The sequence below is a fragment of the Periplaneta americana genome, chromosome 3 (assembly GCF_040183065.1).
Source record: "Periplaneta americana isolate PAMFEO1 chromosome 3, P.americana_PAMFEO1_priV1, whole genome shotgun sequence".
NCBI classification, from domain to species: domain Eukaryota; kingdom Metazoa; phylum Arthropoda; class Insecta; order Blattodea; family Blattidae; genus Periplaneta; species Periplaneta americana.
The window spans coordinates 206,060,220-206,084,290 of record NC_091119.1 but is presented as its reverse complement, the minus strand read 5'-3'; the positions used below and the strand labels follow the sequence as shown (position 1 = coordinate 206,084,290).

Below are 24,071 nucleotides of genomic sequence, written 5' to 3'. Positions count from 1 at the left end.
AAACTACTTAGAGATCACACACGTCGAGCAGATAGACCCTATTAGTTTCTCATAACCAATGAATTGAAGTATTTACATAATAAATAATCGCTTTTAACAATAAAATGGTTTACATACAATTAACTTTTCCTATTTCTCTTTTTGTTCCTAAAAACCATTCCCTTTGCGATTTGTTTATATATGTACATGTATATTAAATAACTTAGTAATTAGCCCTATTACATAGCCAGAAATTTAGTAACGCAAGTTATTGTAATAATTGCTGCCTTTATTCGCTGCATGTGCATGTACATCCCTGTTGTCTACGTTACAGTGGATGCGCTATGCGCTCGTGATCAAGGTCGAGCTCTTCTACCGTGATTGGGAGCCAATATTGTCTCACCCCTGCCGTACACTGTCGAATTGTCACAGTATCTTCATTTTAGTGTTGATTATGATTAAACGTCAACTTGAGGTTGAAAAATAACTTCTCCCTGTTTCTATATTTCAGCTAAGGGATGTATGAAATTGAAGAAATACATTCAGCAGGAAATGAAAAACAACAACAGGAAAGTAATCGGCATTGATTCTGTCTACCTGGTTCCTTGGGTTGATATGGTACTGAAAAATAATTGTATGAGTGAAGGTACATAGCCTTAATCACATCACAATTTCATGTCTATTTTATTCCGAAATCACTGTCTGTCATTGATGTCCATGTAAGCTTGAACACATTAACTGTAATATATGTAAGGCAATGAATTTGAATCCAGAATAAAACTTGAATCGTTATTCTAAGATATGTTACATTTTCAAGTGATCCAATTAGTAAAATTACAATAGAAACGTAAAACACAGTGTCATGAATTTTAAAATAGAGTTCCGTTCTTATGATTGTTGTTATCAAACTTCTAATTTCGGTTGCAAAACAAAACTATTGATTCCATTCTCAAAGTACTTTTTCTTCCTAGTGTTATTCTCCGTTAGTCTTGTTACATGACATGTTCTCAATAAACGATATATAATGTGCACAAAATCTTATCAATACAACCGTGTTAAGTTTTATATCTCGTGATTCGTCTTATTTCTTGAAACCCAAGCTAATGGTGGACATTTCTGTATGTTATATCAAACTCTTGTAAGTAACTGGAGCATTCCCTCTATAATTGATTAATATTGCTATTTTGAAGATTCCTGATAACGAAGTATTTGGTTACTTGTCGAGATCAGCGGGAGATTAGTGTCTACCTATAATAGAAATTTAGCCGATCAGAATAAAAGTTATCGAAAGACATTCTAAATAAAAACACACCTCCTGTTGTCCTCAGTTTTTCCTCTCAGAATCATAAATTTTTTAATTTGAAGATTTGGTGAGTCATAACACAATATTAACTCAACTAGCCAGAAAATTGATGCATTCTTGTCATGTCTGTCGAAACTGTTTAGCTGAGCTTTCCAAGGTTCAGTCTGTTTTCGACGGAGAGACACTGGATCTTTATCAGTGACCAGGCCTACAGTAGATTGACGACAAAGTCAATGACTCGGCGACGGCAGCATCAGTTTCTCGCCGAGTGCACGGTCTCCCGCTTCGCAGCGAATCTTTAACACATCCCGTGCTGAATTCTTCCACAAGTTATCTCTGTTCAGTGCCGCCTTATAAAACCATACCTGATATCCTACACAATAATACTCATGTTTTTTTTTTCGTTATGCGGCCGTTCGTGGACTCAAACGGAAGCCATAATTTCCTCCGCCACACTAAAAATATTCGTATCTGCATTTTGCGGTCTTGAAATGGCAGCAAATTAACGTATTATTGTGATTATGTTGTGGTTGCCCTTGGTGTACACCAGATGTCTCCCGTCATGATCCCATCTCGACATCCGTCCGTCATATGTTACCGACAAATTTTTCGTGCACGGATTTGTTTTACATGAAAAATAGGTGGTGTGTAGAGGAACTTTCGTCCCTCGCTATACTAAAATTCAACTGAAATTAAATTACGAAAACATTCGAGTGAAATGAAGAGAGTTTGTTGACGGAAACGAAAAATCCCCGAGAAAAATGAGAGACATTAAGCCTGCGCCCAAAACTTTGGGCTACCAGCGGCAACAGCTCGATGTTGAGTATTTCTACACGTACTATTATGTTGTCATCTGGAGAGTTACGCTGCTTCATCGATAAGGTATGTTGGCCTCACTGTTGCCAACATATCGCTCTACAATCTCGCTAACTTTTCAACAAAAAGTAGCTAAATCTCTCCAAAGTTTTGTAAAATATCCCCAGAATTGTCGCTAAAAATTAACAATAAATATACTTACTTACATACTTACTGGCTTTTAAGGAAACCGGAGGTTCATTGCCGCCCTCACATAAGCCCGCCATTGGTCCCTATCCTGAGCAAGATTAATCCAGTCTCTACCATCATATCCTACCTCCCTCAAATCCATTTTAATATTATCTTCCCATCTACGTCTTGGCCTCCCTAAAGGTCTTTTTTCCTCCTATCTCCCAACTGACACTCTATAAGCATTTCTGGATTCGCCCATACGTGCTACATGTCCTGCCCATCTCAAACGTCTGCATTTTATGTTCCTAATTATGTCAGGTGAAGTATACAATTCGTGCAGCTCTGCGTTGTGTAACTTTCTCCATTCTCCTGTAACTTCATCCTACTTAGCCCCAAATATTTTGCTAAGAGCCTTATTCTCAAACACCCTTAATCTTTATTCCTCTCTGAAAGTGAGACTCCAAGTTTCACAACCATACAGAACAACCGGTAATATAACTGTTTTATAAATTCTAACTTTCAGATTTTTTGACAGAAGACTAAATGACAAAAGCTTCTCAACCGAATAATAACAGGCATTTGCCATATTTATTCAGCGTTTAATTTCCTCCCGAGTGTCATTTATATTTGTTACTGTTGCTCCAAAATATTTGAATTTTTCCATCTCTTCGAACGATAAATCTACAATTTTTATAGTTCCATTTCGTACAATATTCTGGTCACGAGACATAATCATATACTTAGTCTTTTCGAGATTTACTTCCAACCCTATCGCTTTACTTGCTTCAACTAGAATTTCCGCTTTTTCCGTAATCGTTTGTGGATAAATATAAATGAATAAAAATAAGAGAAACATACATATGCGGAGAAAAATATAATTTCCTCGTGTCACCCTCTTCTGCGGAGTCTGGTTGTGTTGTTGACGGCTGTGATGTTGAGGTGGAACAGCTGATTGTGAATACACTGTACTTGATCCAATCATTGACACTATACTTTCTGGCGAATTGTAAGTGCGGAAATTTTCACTCAAGCGTTTGTTTTTTATGAAATTTAACACGTTTTAAATCTTATATATTAAAATCAGCAAAAACTTCAGTCTCATTTACTTCACACAAACTGTCGGCAAAAAATCCCAAAACTCAACTGCCTCTGGTCGGTTTGCAGTGGAAAATCTCCGCGTTGCGGGGAAGAACCAAGAATTAGCTGGAGCTCGCGACACGTCACGTGTCAATCAAAGTTGCCACCGTTTATGGGTGCTGCAACAGTAGCATTGAGAGAGACCTAACCCGTGAGCAACTTTCACCCCTGATCACTGATCACAAATACATGAGATCAGGGCTTTCACGTATGAATCATTAGACGACTCAGTCATGCACCCATGCCTCTTCTAAAACTAAGTAGGCCTACACGATTTCAGTTGAATGTTTTAACTTAAAAGAAAGGAAAAAAGTAGAAGACTATAAAAATGAGCAGAAAAGTCGTTAATCGTATTTTACAAAATTTGTCGCCGAGATTGATTCAAAATTCGCTAGATTTAGCGACTTATCGCTAAATATGGCAACATTGGTTGGCCTTCTATGAAAACAGCTGAAGTGTTAACTACACAGTGTCGCTGAACAGGAGGAAAAGTTACTGCAGTTCCAACCGAGCCGTTACGACGATAAACAAATGGAACCAAACACACAATGTCGCCAACATATGGGCATGACGTTTGTCTGTGACGTCGCTAGCAGGAGAAATTTGTTTTCTCTCTTTCTCTCTACATTCTTACTTCATTGAGAAACTACTTATTTCTTTAGTTTTACCGACCACAGGCAATTTTTTTAACCTTTTCTTTATTTCCCCTTATTGGTTTTACTTTTCTTTAAACTTGTAAGTACACAACACTAATGTCCGAGGCGGAAACCTGTCGGACCAAGTGATACACCACGCTTCTGTCGCTTGGGTCATCCAGGCATTAAATTTACTGAGAGCTAGCGCAACCAATATTTAGAAATATATTGCCGTTAGCTTTATTGACAAAGAACCTAGTGTTCGTTTATGTTTTATTGTCCACCACGCCGGCTTGAATTTGCGCAGATGCTTGCTGGGACAAGGAGTATTGGTTTAATGGACATTTTAGCGCACGTCGTAACTTGCGTTACAGGTGAACTACTCTCTTTCCAGCTAAAGATTGAAATAAATGTAAATAAATGCACGTGGCTTAACGGTTCCTGATTGGCTATTGGACGCACAACGTCTCCAAGCTCATGCTTTTCATCTTCTTCCTCATATTAAAAATAGTTCCTTCTAAAATAATAAAATGTATAATATACATGGAATACGAGTGAATTAAACATGCTTATAAGAACACTTTCTTACGATTTAAACAACATGTTTATAATAAGTAGTGGTTTCAGACATTGCGTGTTAAATCATTGTAACGTGTATTATGGCAACACGCATGCGTAATAGGCATTAAATCCCTCCCAAGGTGACTTGCAGCTTCACAGAGCACATCAGCACAGCTGGTATAACACAGTGCAAGATTCAGTGTTGTCAACCTCAAATAAATTTCTGTAGAATTAAAGAAATTCTCCACTCTTCAAAGAATAACATTTAATCACGAATCTACAGAAAATTAAAATCCACTATTCCCAGTAGAGAAATAATAAATATTAACCCTCTGTGAGCATTTTACGGGTTAGTTCAATGAATGTGTTGAAATGTCTGCAATATATCAGACGGTGGCTGCCCTGTGTGCTCACTTGCTGAAAATAATGCGCCTTGGTGGCTGCTTTAGTAGCTAGCTTGCGATTTCGGAGTAATACATTTCGGTTTTGTTTACGTCTACTTCAATCTTTAGTTGGAAACAGTTTAGACATATGAATCAAGACACACGGCTAACGTACGTTGAATTCAACGTGCGTTACAACGTCCGTCGCGTTTTTGACTTGCGTGGTCACGTTTTAACATCGTTCTCAGGAATCTTCAAAATAGCAATATTAATCAATTACAGAGGGAATGCTCCAGTTACTTACAAGAGTTTGCTATAAAATACAGAAATATCCACCATTAGCTTGGGTATCAAGAAATAAGACGAATCACGAGATATAAAACTTAACACGGTTATATTGATAAGATTTTATGCACAGTACATATCTTTTATTGAGAACATGTCGTATAACAAGACTAACGGAGAATAAAATTAGGAAGAAAAGTACTTTGAGAATGGATTCAATAGTTTTGTTTTGCAACCAAAATTAGAAGTTTGATAACAACAATCATAAGAACAAAACTCTATTTATAATTCATGACACTGTCTTTTACGTTTCTATTGTAATTTTACTAATTGGATCACTTCAAAATGTAATTTATCTTAGAATAACGATTCAAGTTTTATTCTGGATTCAAATTTATTGCCTTACATATATTACAGTTAATGTGTTCAAGTTTACATTGACATCAATGACAGACAGTGATTTCGGAATAAAATAGACATAAAATTCTGATGTGACTAAGGCTATGTACCTTCACACATGCAATTATTTTTCAGTACCATATCAGCCCAAGGAACCAGGTAGACAGAATCAGTGCCGATTACTTTCCTGTTGTTGCTTTTTCGTTGTCTGCTGAATGTATTTCTTCAATTCCATACATCCCTTAGCTGAAAAATAGAAACAGGGAGAAGTTATTTTTCAACTTCAAGTTGACGTTTAATCACAATCAACACTAAAATGAAGATACTGTGACAATTCGACAGTGTAGGGCAGGGATGAGACGATATTAGCTCCCAATCACGGTAGAAGAGCTCGACCTTGATCACGAGCGCATAGCGCATCCACTGTAACGTAGACAACAGGGATGTACATGCACATGCAGCGAATAAAGGCAGCAATTATTACAATAACTTGCGTTACTAAATTTCTGGCTCTGTAATAGGGCTAATTACTCAGTTATTTAATATGCATGTACATATACAGGGACATCATTTTATTTTTACTTCAATTTTTATTGTACCTGAGTTTTTTAATGTACTTCCCTCCTACCCCTTCTACTAATGTCTTCCACACAAATCCAAGACCGCATATACAGTCATAGTAGCTTCACCGTCACAGTACGTTCCAAAAATATGTTCACGTTTTCCAATGACGAAAGAGCTTTCAATATTGCATCATTTTCGCACAGGTACTGTCGTCCATTTACCTACGTCGCATTCCGGTTTTCCCCACCAGCTTCTATTTGCCTCTCTGTAAAGGCTAGTGGCTGGGCTGTCTTAGCTCTTTTCTGAGAACATTAATTTCTGTTAGGAATTGGACATCTACGTAATATTATACCCATACAACTGTTTAAAATAACTCAAATAAAAGGGCCTCGTTAAGTAATTAACTGTCACGTGATTTCCCTCCTTTCTACGACCCTACGACATAACCACTTGGACGGACAGTAGATAGCATGTCTGAGTAATTTTATCTGTGCGGGTCGGGCGGAAGTGAAGATTGAATTTACAGTACGTAAGGTACTCTTTTATAGAGTAGATACAGAATTATTTCAACATGAGTTACTAGTACGAAGGACGAAACTGGTAATTGGAATTTCATACATTAGAACTGAAGCCTGTATCGAAATGAACCGCCACCATTTTCAAAAATGTGTTTAAATATCCATATTATGATTATTTTTCAATTTAACTTCATTCTCTATATTGTACGCTAATGTGCTGTAGACAGTATAATATACACTGCATAATGAATACGTCCACATGGACAGCTCAGTTCGTGAGTAAAAACACTCGTTTTTAATACTGTACTGTATTCTGATTAAACGAAAACCTAATGAAAATTATCAAACTCAAAAGCGTGATATTTCATAGTTTACGTAAATGGATGAATTAATTTTCTTCCCTCCTATACCTAGTAAAGTGATTTGTTTGTATATTACGCCATCGGACTCCAGTCGTGGAAGGGGTTAGCAACCGATGATTCAAAGGTATAGCCAGGTTAATATCAGATATGTTAGTAAAAATAAAATGATGTCCCTGTATAAACAAATCGCAAAGGGAAGGGTTTTTTTAGGAACAAAAATAGAAATAGGAAAAGTTAATTGTATGTAAACCATTTTATTGTTAAAAGCGATTATTTATTATGTAAATACTTCACTTCATTGGTTAGGAGAAACTAATAGGGTCTACCTGCTCTACGTGTGTGATCTCTAAGTAGTTTTGAGTATTAGTTGAAAAAATAATAATGACAATATTGATTGAAATACAGTATATTGATTGTGTGATTGCGAAAATGTAGTCCTTACTCTCCTGTCGTGATTATGTAATGAGTTTTGTTAGAGTGATTTGTGAGATGCACGTAACACGAAAAAAGAAATTGATTAAATTAACCCTTAGTTGCCTGACGGTACTTAGAAGTACCGCGATTTATTTTGCATACTGGAAGACCTGGAAGAATAATAAACCGCCAGAAATTACGTGCAACCTGATAAATAAAATCCATCAAGTATACTGACAGTACTGTACATAGAAATACGACCTTTTTTAAAATGAAAAATAAAAATAAATAAATAAATAAAAAATTTCTGAAAAAGTTACTGTATATTTTGAATTCATATCCTAACAACATTCACTAAAGAAAACAGATTTACTTTAATTTTTTCTTATGTCCGGCAACAAAGGGTTAAGATATTGAGAGCCATCATTTTTTTTGGGATGAATGATTTAAGGGGATATGAATGACTTTCAAAACTTCGACAATTTCGGCCAAAATTTGTGAAATTTAAACTATATAAACAGATCTATAATAATATCTTCTGTACAAAATTTTGTCCAATTAGGTCTAATAATTTTGAAATTATATTTTTAAGTATATTTTATATTGACGTTACTAAAAAAGATCCTTGCATCAAAGTTTTCAAAATGTTTAGTTCATATTTGCTCAAAATCCTGAAAATAGTTATTGGAATAAAAGTGAATTAGCATTTTGAGTTTAGTAATAGTATAAGTTAAAGTGCAATCAAAGATAAAATATTATTTATAAATTAAAGAAACACGTAGTATAATAAAAGTAAATATCCAGAGACAAGCAACAAATAAAACATCAACAATACATTTAAAATAAAGAAATAAAAGGAATCTAGATACAATCTACTGATCCAAATGTAAATTAATTTACCTTCGATGTCAATTCCGAAATCAATTTATTTCTCTCTTCTCCTTTATAATGCCTATATATTTTTATGTTGCTTTTTTTGCAAATGATATTTTTTTTACACAACAAACACTGGAGTTCATCACCATGTTCGAAGCATAAATATTGTATCTTCCACTCTTCCTTGAAAGCTTCAAGCGCTTCCGTTCCGTCATGATGCGCTGTGTTCTAAGATCTGTACATCCTTTAGCAATGTTTACAGGTAAAAGAGCTCCGCGCGCGCAGCGGGCATAAATGAGCTCTCGCTCGCAATTATTAATCACCATCGCAAGACTGGTGTAAGGGATACCAGCAAGAAATTCCTGTAATTCCTGTTTCATCAAAATTCAGCGTACACTCCTGTGACGACATTTGACAAGTGGGCAGCTTGAACATGGCTGCAAATCGACATGCAAAAGTTACGTTACTACAAACAAATTAATTAGAATATACCAATCCTATTTTGGGGGGAGGCTTTACCATGGCCATAACGATACAACTAATATCGACTCGAGAATTCAAAAGGGAAACAACTCAAAATTGAAGGCTTTGAGACAACTGAATTTTAAAGCATCATGTTGCTTTAAAATACTCAATTAACGCACACTAATTTTCAAACTTATACTGTAGTAGCCTATATATAAAAGATCAGTAACTGGATTTGAAGTAATCTCAATGATCTTTTGAGTGCACAAGTCGTAAAGGAAGTAATTTTACTATCGGACACTTTCGCCGACTTTTGCTGAGGAACGTAGTGTTCCCTGTAAGTTGTACCACATTAAAATGCTTCAAATGATGTGTTTTTTCAGTCAACATAGTTGTCGGTTGAATTTAAATTCATCCTTTATGTAGAAATGTTGAATTTCTTTGAAAAATTCTTTGGTATGTCTACTTACCAGCAATCATATTTTAATGAAACCTATATACTACTATAATTATCCACTCCTTTGGAGTAACGGTTAGCTTGCCTGACCTTGAAACGGACGGGCCCTGGTTCAAATCCTGGTTGGGACAAGTTACCCATTAATAGCAAATGTTAGGTAACTTCCGGCGCCGAACCCTGGAGTAATTTGGCCGGTACTATCACCCTCACATCATTCAGACACAGATAACCTCATAAGTTGATAAAACGTCATAAAATAAACCACTATAATAATTATGTAGTAGGAAATCACAGTTGTTGATAAATTGAAATCTGGTCTGTTCCGTTATTGTGAATAGAAATCTTGTACTGTCATTGCATGAGAAAAAGAAATCAATTGAATCACTGAATACGAAAAGAGAATAAGACACAGTTTTGGGAAAAATGAGTTGAGACTGTAGCCATACTAATTTAGGCATGCTCTTTCATTCTGCATGAAAAGGGAACAGGTCCCGCATCTCCTTAGTCTAGATTTCAATACTTTAGTTTTCATGTTTACTTTGAAAAGGAGCTTAGTCCACGACTTGTTCCCTTCTCATAAGGAATTCAAGTTTGTTGTTCCTGCCATCTAGAGGAAAAATATGTATCATGAGTAAAATGGCGTTAAACGATGAAAGTAGTACTTCTTCAAGTCCTGCAAAACGAAGGAAGGTGTTGCCTCATATTCCGGTCGGTCCAAGAGATATTTTACTTTAGACAATTCTGGTGTTTTGTTTATAAAAAATCTTAAAGCAGGAAAATCCCAATTCTACACGTATCATGAGAGTCTTGGAAGAAAAGGACCCAATGAGGTTTGCACTCTCTTGAATGACTACATTCAAAGCAATATTCCTATTAATGTGAAATATCTATATGTACAGTATTTACAGACAGTGCTCCAGAACAAAATCGCAATCACACAGTAGCTCGTTTCTTACTAACATTAGCTGCCACTGGAAGGTTCTGTAAAATAGTTCAGTATTATCCAGTACGTGGGCACTCTTTCTTACCCTGCGATAGGGATTTCGGTGTCATAAAGCTCAAGCTGCGAAGGGAAGACAGAGTGTACGTACCAATAGATTACACTAAGCTCATACCTGAATCTAGTTCTCTGGGAAATTTAGTCACTTACTTGGATTCGAACTTCACTACCAACTACAAAGTTTGGTGGCCATGATACTTTAAGAAGAATATATTTTAGTAGAGTCCATTGTACGAAGCATTCCCACCCATAAAATGATAAATTTTAATATTTTACATTATTTCATGTGTGTGTATGGGAGCTCATATCCTGGCAGAATTGTGGCATATGAGAACATTGATGGTTTGATCTCTCACACATTTGAGCTCTTGTCAAGGAAAAATGTTATTCCCAATCTGCCTGTAGAAAAGGCCTATGCAACACATTGGTCCGACACATTTTGTTTAAAATTTGTATAATATATTTCGTTAGATATGAAAGGGGAACAAGTCCCTATAGAAAAAATTTTTGGTTTATGTAATAACCGAAAGCTTTCAGTGTTTCTTTGTGCTACATTCTGCTATTGTTCATAAATTGGTATACAATAAAGCTTTTGATTTGAATAATGGAGAAAACTATACATTTTGTTTAATATTTGTACAATATATTTCGTTAGATATGAAAGGGGAACAAAGTCTCCACACAAAATTTTTTTGGTTTATGTAATAACCGAAAGCTTTCAATGTTTCTATGTGCTACACTCCACTATTGTTCATAAATCGGTATACAACAAAGCGTTTGATTTGAATAATGGAGATAATTTAATATATTTTACAATACATTTCGTTAGATATGAAAGGGGAACAAGTCACACACAAAAATTGTTTCTATAGGGCAGGTTAAATTGAGAAATATAGGATTTTTTTTACATAAATATCTTGTGTGGTCATGATTGGTTCATAGAAATATTTTCGATGCAATTTGTTTATATTTCGTTGTGTGCAGAAGTTATTTGTGTTTTTCTCAGAAGTAACTGAAAGTGACTTATTCCCTTTTCGAATTTAGTGATTCAATTGGATTTTAAGAACATTGAATCTACTGTTGTAAAGAGAAATGTAGCTGAGCTTACGTGAATTAATATTTCACTCCCATTTCATGTTAAAATCGGAGATTACATTACAGAAAAAACAGAATGACGCTTTGAACACTACCCTTTCATTAAAATGTCTTCCCTCCTGCCTACTAGTTCGGTGTGTGTCCTTTACTTTGATTCTTTGTAATGAAACGAAACCTACAAATGCTATCTTGTTTCTTATTTTATCTTACTCACATTTGTTCAGATACTTGTCAGGACAATTCTGAAAAAAAAGAGAGAAAAGTGCATGAGATTTGCCTGCTTTATTTCAACATGAATGCATACCATGGTACCACAGTCTAGTAATACAGTCACGAAGCTCATTACTTAATATATATGCAAAGATTAGATAGTTGTTCACCACTAGGATCGCTAATATCGCCTCATTACAGGCAATGCAAAATAGTACCGGCACAGTCTATTGTTTCTAGCACCCTCAGAACTCAAGTTTCGTGACTGTATATAGTAGACTGTGATGGTACTCTATTATTTCTGAAAAGTACTACGTAAATAATTCTATGCATTTATATGTATTGCATTTTATACTTATGTACAGAAATAATGATTAGCCTCTTGATAACACCCATTTATCACTTTGCATCACATAAGATTTTAGTTATAATTACACCATTCAAGTGTTAAGTCGACCTGGTATAGCGCTGGCCTTCTATGCCCAAGGTTGCGGGTTCGATCCCGGGCCAGGTCGATGGTATTTAAATGTGCTTAAATGCGACAGGCTCATGTCAGTAGATTTTCTGGCATGTAAAAGAACTGCTGCGGGACAAAATTCCGGCACATCCGGCGACGCTGATATAACCTCTGCAGTTGCGAGCGTCGTTAAATAAAATATAACATTTAACATTTCAAGTTTTAAAATGAAAACTAAGCGGTAAATTACCTTAGTTTACTAGTTTTGACTTCGTGTGAGTCATCTTGATAATTAGTACTGTAGTCATTTATTATATTATAATAATAATTTAATTATTTATTTATTTAATCTGGCAGAGCTAAGGCCAGTAGGCCTTCTCTTCCGCCCAGCCAGACTCTAATTCTAATTGAATACAATTGCTTACATAGTTATTACATTAATATCTAGACCATAAAACAACATGAAAGTAAATAATGAAAGTTGGATAAGTAATGTTAGTGTGACAATAATAAACATTGGTAAGAAATAGTTATAATAATAATAATAATAATAATAATAATAATAGTAATAATAATAATAATAATGAGATAATTTAGATATTTATCTGTGATATATATATAACCATTAAACATTGAGAAACCTGAAACAGCTATTATTGTTAACAAGAATTGTTAGAAAAATATTTCGTTAGCCTATTCTTAAATTGGTTTGATGTCTGACAGTCCCTGACATTACTCGGTAGGGAATTCCAAAGCCAAGGAACAGCCACAGTGAAAGAAGATGAATATGAGGATGTTCGGTGAGAGGGAATGGATAATATTGAGGAGTGTTGTGATCGTGTGTCTAGGTTATGATGGGTGGATAAATTTTGAAAACGAGACGCAAGATAGACAGGAGTGGAGAAATGCAATATGTGAAAGAGAAGGGAAAGACAGTGGATTTTCCTACGATCTTGTAGACGGAGCCAGGACAACATTTCGAGGGATGGTGTTACGTGATCAGCCCGGCGAATATTGCAGACGAAACGGACGCACATATTATGAACACGTTGTAGTCTCTGCGCCGAAGTAACGCTTAGGTCAGTAAGCATAATATCACAGTAATCGAAGTGGGGCATCACGAGTGTTTGCACTAACATTTTTTTCATGGAAAAGAGTAGAAAATTCTTCAGTCGTCTAAACGAGTGGATTAATGGGAATACTTTTTTGCAGGTTTCTGCAACTTGAATGTTCCAATTTAAACTTTTAACATATAAATACCTAGATTCTTTACTGATTCACTGAACGGAATTTCGGTGCCGTGTATTTTAATCGGGGACAAATTTGGTATGGTGATAGTGCTTAACAAACGTGAATGGCCCACAATGATTGACTGTAATTTTTCTGGATTTAGTTCAAGTCTGAATTTATGGAGAGACTTAGAGAATTTATTGTGATCCCATGCATTATTTGGAAAAATAATGAATAATATTATACACTTGAATCTTTTGACATGATAATAGATCCATTGAAGAAAGAGGGACAGAAAGGGGAAGGCTAGCCGTCCTTCGAGAAGGGCTCGGAGTTCACTGCCTCGAGTTCGAACTATGAGTGAAGGGACCTTATGGGCCGCTGGCAGACTTAGTGGGCTTACTGCTTCAGAGGTACTCAGCTTCAGGCCCGGGCACATCTCTAGTCCTAGTGCGCTTGGACGATTCAACTGATGTTATTTCTAGGCGTTGTCACATTAGTAATGCCGTCTAATTGAAGACTTGAAATAAAAAAGGCTCTAAGTGCCATACTCATGAATTTGAGGAAAATGAGTTTTAAGTGTACTAGGTAATTATTGGTCATAATGTCAATATTAATGGGCCGTATTCATAGCCATTTTTAGCGCGTGCTTCCGGTGAATGATCAGCGTTTTTCGTATTCATAAACCAGTGTTAGCGATAGGATATGATTTGAATTCTGTACTAGTAACCAGTGGATAGTCGGGGCTAGCTTAGTACGCTCGTAGCGCGTACTGCGAAATGTCTATGAATACCACCCAATGTGTTTTAATTGAAAGATAAGCATAATATGGAGGTAGTGTCCAAAGGAACTTACAAACGTAATATTACAATAGTATGAAAAATGTACTGAAGGTGGAAATTTAATGAAAGGCTCTAAATTCTATACTTCAGACTTAGCAAAAATATAGTGAAGAGGACAAACGAATGAAACAAAAATGGTTTTTTGTTCATAAAATAAAAGTTTATTCTGTAATGCTTCTGGAAAACTGTTTGTGGTCATCATTTTTGTCAGGCACTGTATCATTTCAGTCAAATTTTTCTTCTTCTTTTCGGTTAATACGTGGATTTTCTTCTAAGTTAACGAACATATTTTAGAAAATGTTCCTCTGCAAACTTGCACTAAGTGACCTTGCCCATCTGGAACAGAGTAAAGAATAGTTGCTTATCTCCTGCTCTGAGAAGGGTCATCGTAGGTACCATGGCGTCTTCTTTTAACATGTGATACTTGCATCAGCCCCATCAAGTAACTCCCTCGCTTTTCAATATTTTCCAGGTCATAAAAATCTTCAAACAGCCCGACTTTGTGTTCATAGCTGAGGTTCTTGCATCTATACTTGCTTGCACACCGACTGTGAAAGCAAGATGGAGAACCCTGTGCACTATACCTCACTACAGTCGAGCCGTTCTTATTTCCGGCGTGGCCACGCCTTCTCGACTTTTGGCGCGACGAAGGTAGGCAATAGCGGTGTTGCTAAATCTCTGTCAAGCCAATAGTGAACGAACGCAGTTATAATAGCCGGTTGTCGAACAATCAGTCGGTAGTGCAGTGTTATTGTTGTTAGTGCTGTGTTATCGCTGAGTTTTCAGCAACATAATGGCGCGGAGGAGTCGGAAGACCATCAATTCGCAAAGGAGGGAAATGATTCTTAGCGTTAGAGATTATTTCGAAAATGAACGTGAAAATAAGGGTAGTTTATTGCCTTTAATGCAAGTGGTGCAAAGAACAGCAGATGCGTGTGATGTGAACAAGTTCACGGTTTCTCAAATAACGACAGAGAAGTACGGACAATCCGGCAAAGAAGAAGAAAAACTGGGAACTATGGCGGAGGCAGGTACCAACAATGACTGTAGCCATCTAAGCGACAATAAATTAAACAATACCGGTAGGCAAGGTTCTTCGTGTAATTTTTTTATGTAGCAATGACATCATGACAAAATTTTTAATACTAACATATTTTACTTAATTTACAGGATGTGTGGTTTTAGTTATTCATTCACATAAAAAATGTTTATTTATTATATTTTACAGCTTTCTCCCATTTTAGTAATTTCTAATATTGTTTCTGTATTTACGAAAATCGTTAGTTCAAATGGTCGGAAAAACCAATTATAGCACAACATGGTAAGTCTTCTGTGTCCTGGGATGCTAGGATGAACAATAACAATAATATATAATATTATATATTCATATATTACTAATTATTTATCGTAGGAAATAATTTTTCGTTCGATGTTTAAGACTAGACGTGCTAAAACTTCGTTAAGAGTACAAAGGTAGACTTGACAACGCAGTAACATCCACCGTGAGCGGGAAGCGGTATGTCGTCTGCATAACCTTGACGACAACCACTGCCAGTGAAGCAGTGTGTCAGCTGACCAGAAGCTGTCGTGTGATTTGCTGCCGGAAATAAAAACGGTCGACTGTAGGTCTATCAGTTTTTTTCTGTTGTCACAACCAACATAATTTAGTTAGACCTTATTGTTGCTTTCATGCAAAAAGAACAAGAATAAACAGTCTGTCCAGGTATGGTGTAGGTTAGCGATCAGTAATGAGACTAGCCCCCTGTGCTGGACGAGCTTTTTCAGGAACATGTTTATTATTTGAACGTATGTATTCATTTCCTTCATTTTTCAGCTTTTTTTTTTCATTGCGGCCGCAGTACCTTCTCCTTTAATTCGTCGTTTCTTTCCACTCAAACTCTTACAAACATCTGCCGCCTCCGCCATTTAATCTAACTGTGAGGAGGAAGTGCGCGGTACATAGAGCCTTTCATATGTTAACAGCAGCGGCAGTTAAACCGCATGCTATCTGTCGATTGCATTTGGTACTACATTTTCATTCGTGGCAGTTCGAGCCTTTTATACATTATAGGGCTTGGCATATAGATCCCATTTTGCACACAATTTCAATGCGTGTGTACGTGTGCATAATACGTGCGTCCGTTATATTTGCAATATTCGTAAGTATGATCATGTTTCCCCGTCTTTCCAAACTCTGTCTTGGCTAAGGCTAAAGGATCGACGAGCCCTGCATTCTCTTGTTCTCTTAGTTCAAATTCTGCGCACCGCTACCCCAATCTATTTGGCTTCTCGTTTTCAAAATTTATCCGCATATCATCAGCTAAGTACAAGATCTCATCATAAAAATTTACTCATTATACCCTACCACAAGATATCTTTATATTCTTCATCTTATACAGTTTCAGTTGCTAGAAATTGGAACTCACTTCCGAGTGATGTAAGGGGTTGTTGGATAATAACTTCATTTAGATCAAAATTACATAAATTCTTAATTAACAGATTAATTGCTGATTAATATTTGTTACTTATAATGAAACTAACATCTGTCCATTCTTATTATCATCATTAATTTCTCTAAATAGATTTACAAAACCTCTAATGGCAATTAAATTTAATATTCTCATTATAAAAATATATTTTAGATTTATATATATATATTTTTTTTTCTCCCTGTAACATAGTCCTAGTAAGCTTATATTAAATTAATTTTCATCATTTTACTAGCTATCCCAAATATTAAATTAATTATAATTGATTGAATTAAATTAGCTCATAAATTAAGTTACTACTTTACCTTATAGGTTTATCTAGATTTAAATAAATATGTAGTCTACTGGTCATTAAAATAGAAGAATATTGCTGGAGAACCTTTTAAGTGTAGTATAAATATTCGTAATTTAAATATGTATTGTATTGATTAAGGCTGGTTGAGTGGAAGAGAAGGCCTTATGGCCTTAACTCGCCAGCGAAAATAAAACATTATTATTATTATTATTATTATTATTATTATTATTATTATTATTATTATTATTATGGCACTTAGAGCCTTTTTTATTTCAAGTCTTCAATTTCAAATCTGTAAAGGTGTGTGAGTTCAGTAGTGATTCTGTGTGATACATACTGCAACTGCAACATAGTGGATCAAATTGAAAGCCATGCCTGGCGCCAGGTTGCAGGATTTCAATCCCTCCTCTTCTGCTAAACCTGGAAGACACGATTTAGTAACTTATTTGCTGTTAATTTCATATGCAGTTTCTTAATCACATAAAATTATAGACTAACCTTTGCGTTTGATTAAAAATAATCTCAGTTTCAATTGCTGTTAATATTTGCCTATGAGCTTACATCTTTAACCCGGCTGACATCACACATATTTTCTAAGGTCACTCCGGATCTGTCAGAGCCAATCAAGATATTTAAAAATATATATTATCTTGCAAATTAAGCCTTCAGGTATAACTCCCTGTAAAGTTGATTTGAATAATTCCGAGGGAAAAATTGTTCCATGACCGGGTATCGATCGGTGTCTGGTAGAGTTCCCGGGTAGCTCACAAGCTAACGTTCTGATAGGGGCTGATAAAAAAGTTATTTTTTTCTCTTTCACCGTGTTAATAATGTCAAAAGAAGTGCTTATATAAATTTTTGCCACTCGACCGCAATTACGAGGCAGTAAAAAAATAAGTTCGCCAGGGGACGCTAACAGAAAAAAAAAACAATTTCATTGGACAAATTTATTGGAACGGACACAGTAATTGTTGAGCTGTTTTTCAATATATTTTCTATCGGAACTGAAACATTTCTCATATCATGGGATCGACAGAGAGAGGTGCAGACGCAGTCAAACGCTGGTTCCGATCTGAGGCGATTGACTTCTACGACACAAAAATTGATCCTACGGTATGACAATTGTCTCAATTCCAGTGGGGGATATGTTGACAGATAGCACAATAATTGCTGTATCTGTTTCAATAAATATTTCCATGCAATTGTGCTTTTTTCTATAAACGGCCCCAGAGAAAATCACTTTCTGGACGGTCTAGTAATTGCGGTCGAGTCGCCAAAATTTGTATAAGCACTTCTTTTGACATTATGTGGAAGAAAAAAATTTAACTTTTTTATCTGCCCCCATGAGAACGTTTGCTAGTCAGTTGGGAGAGCGTTGGTACGTTTAACCAAAAGTCCCGGGTTCGATCCCCGGCCCCGGAACAATTTTTCCCTCGAAATTATTCATATATTATCTTAATTTTATACGTTTCTTCTCTTTTTCTAGTAAATGACAGCTCAACTATGTTTTTACTTAGTAACGTAGAACATTTAAATTTTAAACTATTTGCTCTGGGTCTCTGAGATCCAGTGCGAGCTCTGCTGGGTTAAAGATGTGCGCGATGATCGGATAGCTGCTCTCATATTTCGTATTACAATATTCAAAGACTCTTTTAATGTATTGGCCAAGCATTTGCAGACAAAGTTGCCTCTGTAATGTTGTCTGCGTTGAGGAAACTGCAGACGCTGATATTAATTCTTTCCTGCTTCACACAGGTATGTGCGAAGTGTTAAAAATCACAAGTCATGTCCTTCAAGGAATTGGGTGTGAGACAGTGAAAAAAATGTGTCAATTCAAAACAACATCGAAGAAGAATTCTTTGATGCAGAGGTGCAATTACGAGGCGCATCCAGAAAGTAAGTTTCCCTATTTAAAAAAAAAAGAACACACTGTCAGGAAAACATTTATTGGCAACAGGTACAGCAATGTTTCAGCTATTTTTCAACATAGCCACCATCAGAATTGAGACACTTCTCGTATATTGGGATCAACTTTTGTGTCCCTCTGTCGTAGAACTCTGCCGCCTGTGAATGGAACCAGCGTGTGACAGACGTCTTCAGCTCTTCGTCGTTGCCAAAACGCTCACCGGAGTACAGGAATTTCCTGAGGTGCAAGAAAACGTGAAAATTGCTGGGAGCAAGATCAGGACTGTAGGGTGGGTGATCAAACAACTCCCAGCCAAATTCCGTCAAAACAGCTGCTGTGCGCCGAGCCGTATGTGGACGAGCATTGTCATGGAGGAGCACAACACCTGCAGTAAGCATTCCACGCCTCTTGTTTTGAATGGCACGTCGCAATTTTCGCAGTGTTTCACAGTACCGGTCAGCGTTCACTGTTTCACCTCTCGGAAGGAAGTCAATGAGCAGAATGCCCTTCCTGTCCCAGAACACCGTGCACATCACTTTCCGTACCGACAGCGTCTGTTTGAATTTCGTCCTGACCGGAGATCCACTGTGCCGCCAATGCATTGACTGCTGCTTGGTTTCCGGGGTGAAGTGCGAAATCCAAGTCTCATCGCCCGTGACGATCCTGTCGAGGAACTCGTCGCCGTCATCGTGATACCGTTGCAGAAATGTCAGTGCTGCTCCTAAACGCTGCTCCTAAACGATACATTTTGTGTTCGGGTGTCAGGTTTTTCGGCACCCACCTGGCACACACTTTTTTGAACAGCAGGTGCTTAGTGACAATCTCATGCAACAAGGATCGCGATATCTGCGGAAAATGGCTGCTCAGCTCCGTAATCGTGAAGCAACGGTTCTCCATGATGCACTGCCGCACCAGCTCAACACGATCATCATTGATGAGGGACGGTCGTCCACTGCGCTCTTCATCATGGACACTTTGACGACCTTCGGAAAACTGCCTACACCAGCGACGCACCATCTGCTTACTCATGATGTTCGGCCCATAGACCTGACAGAGCTGCCGATGAATTTCAATTGGCGCAATGCTTTGTGCATTAAAGAACTTTATCACCGACCGAACCTCGCAGGCGGCGGGAGAAGGAATAAGAGCTTTCATTTCGGACCACTGCTGCCACGCTACTGGCACCAGGCGGGACCTGTCCGGCTGGCATATGATTGATACGTCATAGATCTGTTACGCATGCGCAATTGACACGGCTAATTACGTTTACTTTCAAGGGGAAAAAATCGGGAAACTTACTTTCTGGATGCGCCTCGTAGATGCTTTTCATGCAGCTTGTAAACGAGATTGTCACTACGTCATTGAAACTTCGCATCTCTACAAGACGTACACACTCGTAATGGAGAACGCATGGCACTCATGAGATTGAGCGAACTAACCTTTTGCATGAGCGTTTGCTTCGGAGCCAACATGATCGCATAAGGGTTTGATAACATCATTCAATTCTTTCTGCATAAAATAATTTTGGCATATCTTTTTGAAGTCTTCCGGCTTCACATTTCCTTTCCCGTCACACTGAAAATATATAGAACATTACATTTATGACAGGATCTCTTCTAATTTTCCGTGTCTTCGCAGGTTTGCAATAAATTAATATACAACAATTTTCAGCTAGAAAAAGAAACAAATAACGAATATTTCTTAATTTTGCAATAAAAATATACAACAATTTATTTGAGCGCTGAAACTAAAACTTTGTAGAAATTAGACGAAGATTATGTACCTCCTCAGTCACATACCACACTTACCGCGTTTTGCTTCTTGCATATACATTCGTCCGCACACTGAAACAGATATTTTTTGAAATGTTAATACTTCATAATTAAAAATGAATAAGATATATGGAGCATATAAGATGACAAAGAGGAAGGCAGAAAATAGGAAGGATTGTAGAATGCTAGCTTTGTAGTGAAGGGCCCCCTTGATAGATAGATAGATAGATAGATAGATAGATAGATAGATAGATAGATAGATAGATAGATAGATAGATAGATGGATGGATGGATGGATGGATGGATGGATGGATGGATGGATGGATGGATGGATGGATGGATGGATGGATGGATGGATGGATGGATGGATGGATGGATGGATGGATGGATGGATGGATGGATGGATGGATGGGTGGGTGGGTGGGTAGATGGATAGATAGATACCGTAGATAGATAGATAGATAGATAGATAGATAGATAGATAGATAGATAGATAGATAGATAGATAGATAGATAGATAGATAGATAGATAGATAGATAGATAGATAGATAGATAGATAGATAGATAGATAGATAGATAGATAGATAGATAGATAGATAGATAGATAGATAGATAGATAGATTTAATGTCATTCAGTGATTTACTGCCATAGACAACGTCAGAGTAGATATATATATATATATATATATAAACATATATAGATATATATATATATATAATACATGGCTACTACAATATGAGTAAATGTAAGAATAAAATAAAAACTAAATATACAATCACCAGATAATCACAAAAGCAGGTTAAATGTTTTAAAAGAAATAGTATAAAATTAGGTTAAAATGTACAGATTTGTCAGTTACATGAGGTTAAAACAAATAGTATCTAAAACGGAATATTGCTAAAATCATTGACACTGTAGATTGGATTTGCCATCAATGTCCTTCTCACCATGCTTCTTGGGAAGGACACTGAATGAATGAATTAGAGGAGAGTTGGGCAGTATCGGACATGGGTAATATCGGACAGTGTGTTTCTTTCATCTACAACCAGATAAAAGTACCTGAATGACAGGGTTATGTTTCTGTGATGTCGCATAAGTTACGTAACACGTCATTCAGTTACTACCATCTGTGGTAGATGAAAGAAACGCACTGTCCGATATTACCCGATGTCCGATATTACTCATCTCTCCCCTACTTATGTCCTACAATATGTCCCAGTGTTGTTTCAGGATCATGTTTTGTTGTGCACTGAAATTTGCAAGCAAGGTATGATTATTAATCAAGAACAAAACAGGGACTCATTGGCACTATACCCATTGTTGTCGACGAGAGCGCAAGCGTGCCTCACCGTTCGCATGCGCTGTTCAGAACACGTAAGGCACGCAGGTACAAGACACTGGTGAACACAATGGTTGTAAATACATTAGATATTGAGTTAGAAGTCGTAAATTGAAGTTTCAATCTGACTGGATAATATCCCAGTCAAGAATATATAAAATTCGATTTTTTACTTGACAAGTTCTGTTTCGCATAGACTACCATTCTGTAAAAAAGAATATCCCAAGTCTAACTATCATATCATATCATATCACAACATATATAATATCACATATATCATACATATCATATCATATATCATATCATATCATATATATCATATCATATCATATCATATCATATCATATCATATATCATATCATATAATATCACATATATCATACATATCATATCATATCATATCATATCATATCATATCATATCATATCATATCATATCATATCATATCATATATCATATCATATATCATATCATATCATATCATATCATATATCATAACACATCACAACATATATATATATATCATATATCATATCATATCATATATCACATCACGTCCACACCTGTGGAGTAACGGTCAGCGCGTCTGGCCGCGAAACCCGGCCCGGGTTCGAATCCCGGTCGGGGCAAGTTACCTGGTTGAGGTTTTTTCCGGGGTTTTCCCTCAACCCAATATGAGCAAATGCTGGGTAACTATCGGTGCTGGACCCCGACTCATTTCACCGGCATTATCACCTTCATATCATTCAGACGCTAAATAAACTGATATGTTGATACAGCGTCGTAAACTAACCCAATGAAATAAATAAAATTTAAAAAATATATATATATCACATCACATCACACCACATCACATATCATATCATATATCATATCATTTCATGTATCATATCGTATCCTATCATATCATATCGTATATCATATCATATCACATCATGTATCGTATCGTATATCATATATCATATACCATGTCATATCATACATCATATCTTATATCATATCATATCATACCATATCATATCATTTTATATCATATCATACCATATCATATCATATCATATCATATCATATCATATCATATCATATCATATCATATCATATCATATGTTTATTATTTCTTGAAGGCCTATTATTTCAAATTACTATATGCAGAATGACCTATGATTTATTTTCGTTTCGTATAAGTTCATCATCGTCGCACTATCAATTAATATTGGGCCTAATACCCCTTTATGGCATTGAGCCATCTTTTTAAAAGTCTTCCAAGTGTTCTCTTCCCTCTTGGATTGTAGGTAGAAATGTGACGAGGAATGCGAATATAAGTTTAAAACAGGGAAGTAGTATTATGTACTCCTTGCATTATTAGGTAATTATAATATCAATTAATTAGATCCTAGTTATTATGTGAAACTGTATAACTTAAGGAGAAGGTACGTTTATTGTAGCCTAACTAATCTCAAATGTATGAAAAATAGAACTAGGATAAGCATATCAAACGAATTACAGCGTAATGTGTAATCCAGTCTATGTATGGAAATATGATAACTGTTCGGATTGGATAATAATATCTTATGCTTAATTGTAATAGGAATTATAACAAAAAGAATACTTACGTATTTAATTTGAATTTCTTCCTTCGATTTATCGCATTCAAATTTTCCTGAAATAATGGTTTAAAGTTATTTCTTTATTTATTTGCAAATTCATAAAATAAATATTCACGGACCGATAATATAAAACTTACTATTTATCATAGAATTGTAACACTCCATCTGAAGTGTAGGCATTTTCTTCGCCATTTCTCTGTTGAAATGTCCGCAGCATGACTGGAAAACGTAAATGCAAAACAGACTGTTAATAAATGCACATTCCTTGCGATCAGATCCGAAGTGGAAGGTTCAGATTTGAACCAGGTGTTCGGCATGTTGGAAGAAGATGAAAGTTCCTACAGGCGTATTTTCAAAGAGAAGTAAATCCGATGTGAATGAACATTGTGAGACATTCTGAGGACATTTCCAGCAGAAGATACGCTGAGTACCTTAAATATGGCAGTGTTGCAAATTAGTAACGCAATACGTGCTCCTCGAAAATGAATTGTTGTCTAGTCTC

The 24,071-nt window shown here is 36.2% G+C and overlaps 1 protein-coding gene across 1 annotated transcript in view; it reads right to left on the bottom strand.

Moving 5' to 3' along the window:
* Positions 1 to 5,636: 5,636 nt before the first annotated feature.
* The window catches only part of LOC138697078 (uncharacterized), a 32,051-nt gene continuing 13,616 nt past the window's right edge, over positions 5,637 to 24,071 (bottom strand). The window contains exons 3-9 of the mRNA XM_069822675.1: positions 23,707 to 23,788; positions 23,576 to 23,622; positions 20,658 to 20,693; positions 20,289 to 20,424; positions 17,281 to 17,363; positions 11,635 to 11,662; positions 5,637 to 5,915 (exon numbers count right to left, since the gene is read on the bottom strand). Of these exons, the coding sequence (XP_069678776.1) occupies positions 5,839 to 5,915; positions 11,635 to 11,662; positions 17,281 to 17,363; positions 20,289 to 20,424; positions 20,658 to 20,693; positions 23,576 to 23,622; positions 23,707 to 23,788 (489 nt within the window). The 3' untranslated portion in view covers positions 5,637 to 5,838. The remainder of the gene's footprint in view (positions 5,916 to 11,634; positions 11,663 to 17,280; positions 17,364 to 20,288; positions 20,425 to 20,657; positions 20,694 to 23,575; positions 23,623 to 23,706; positions 23,789 to 24,071) is intronic.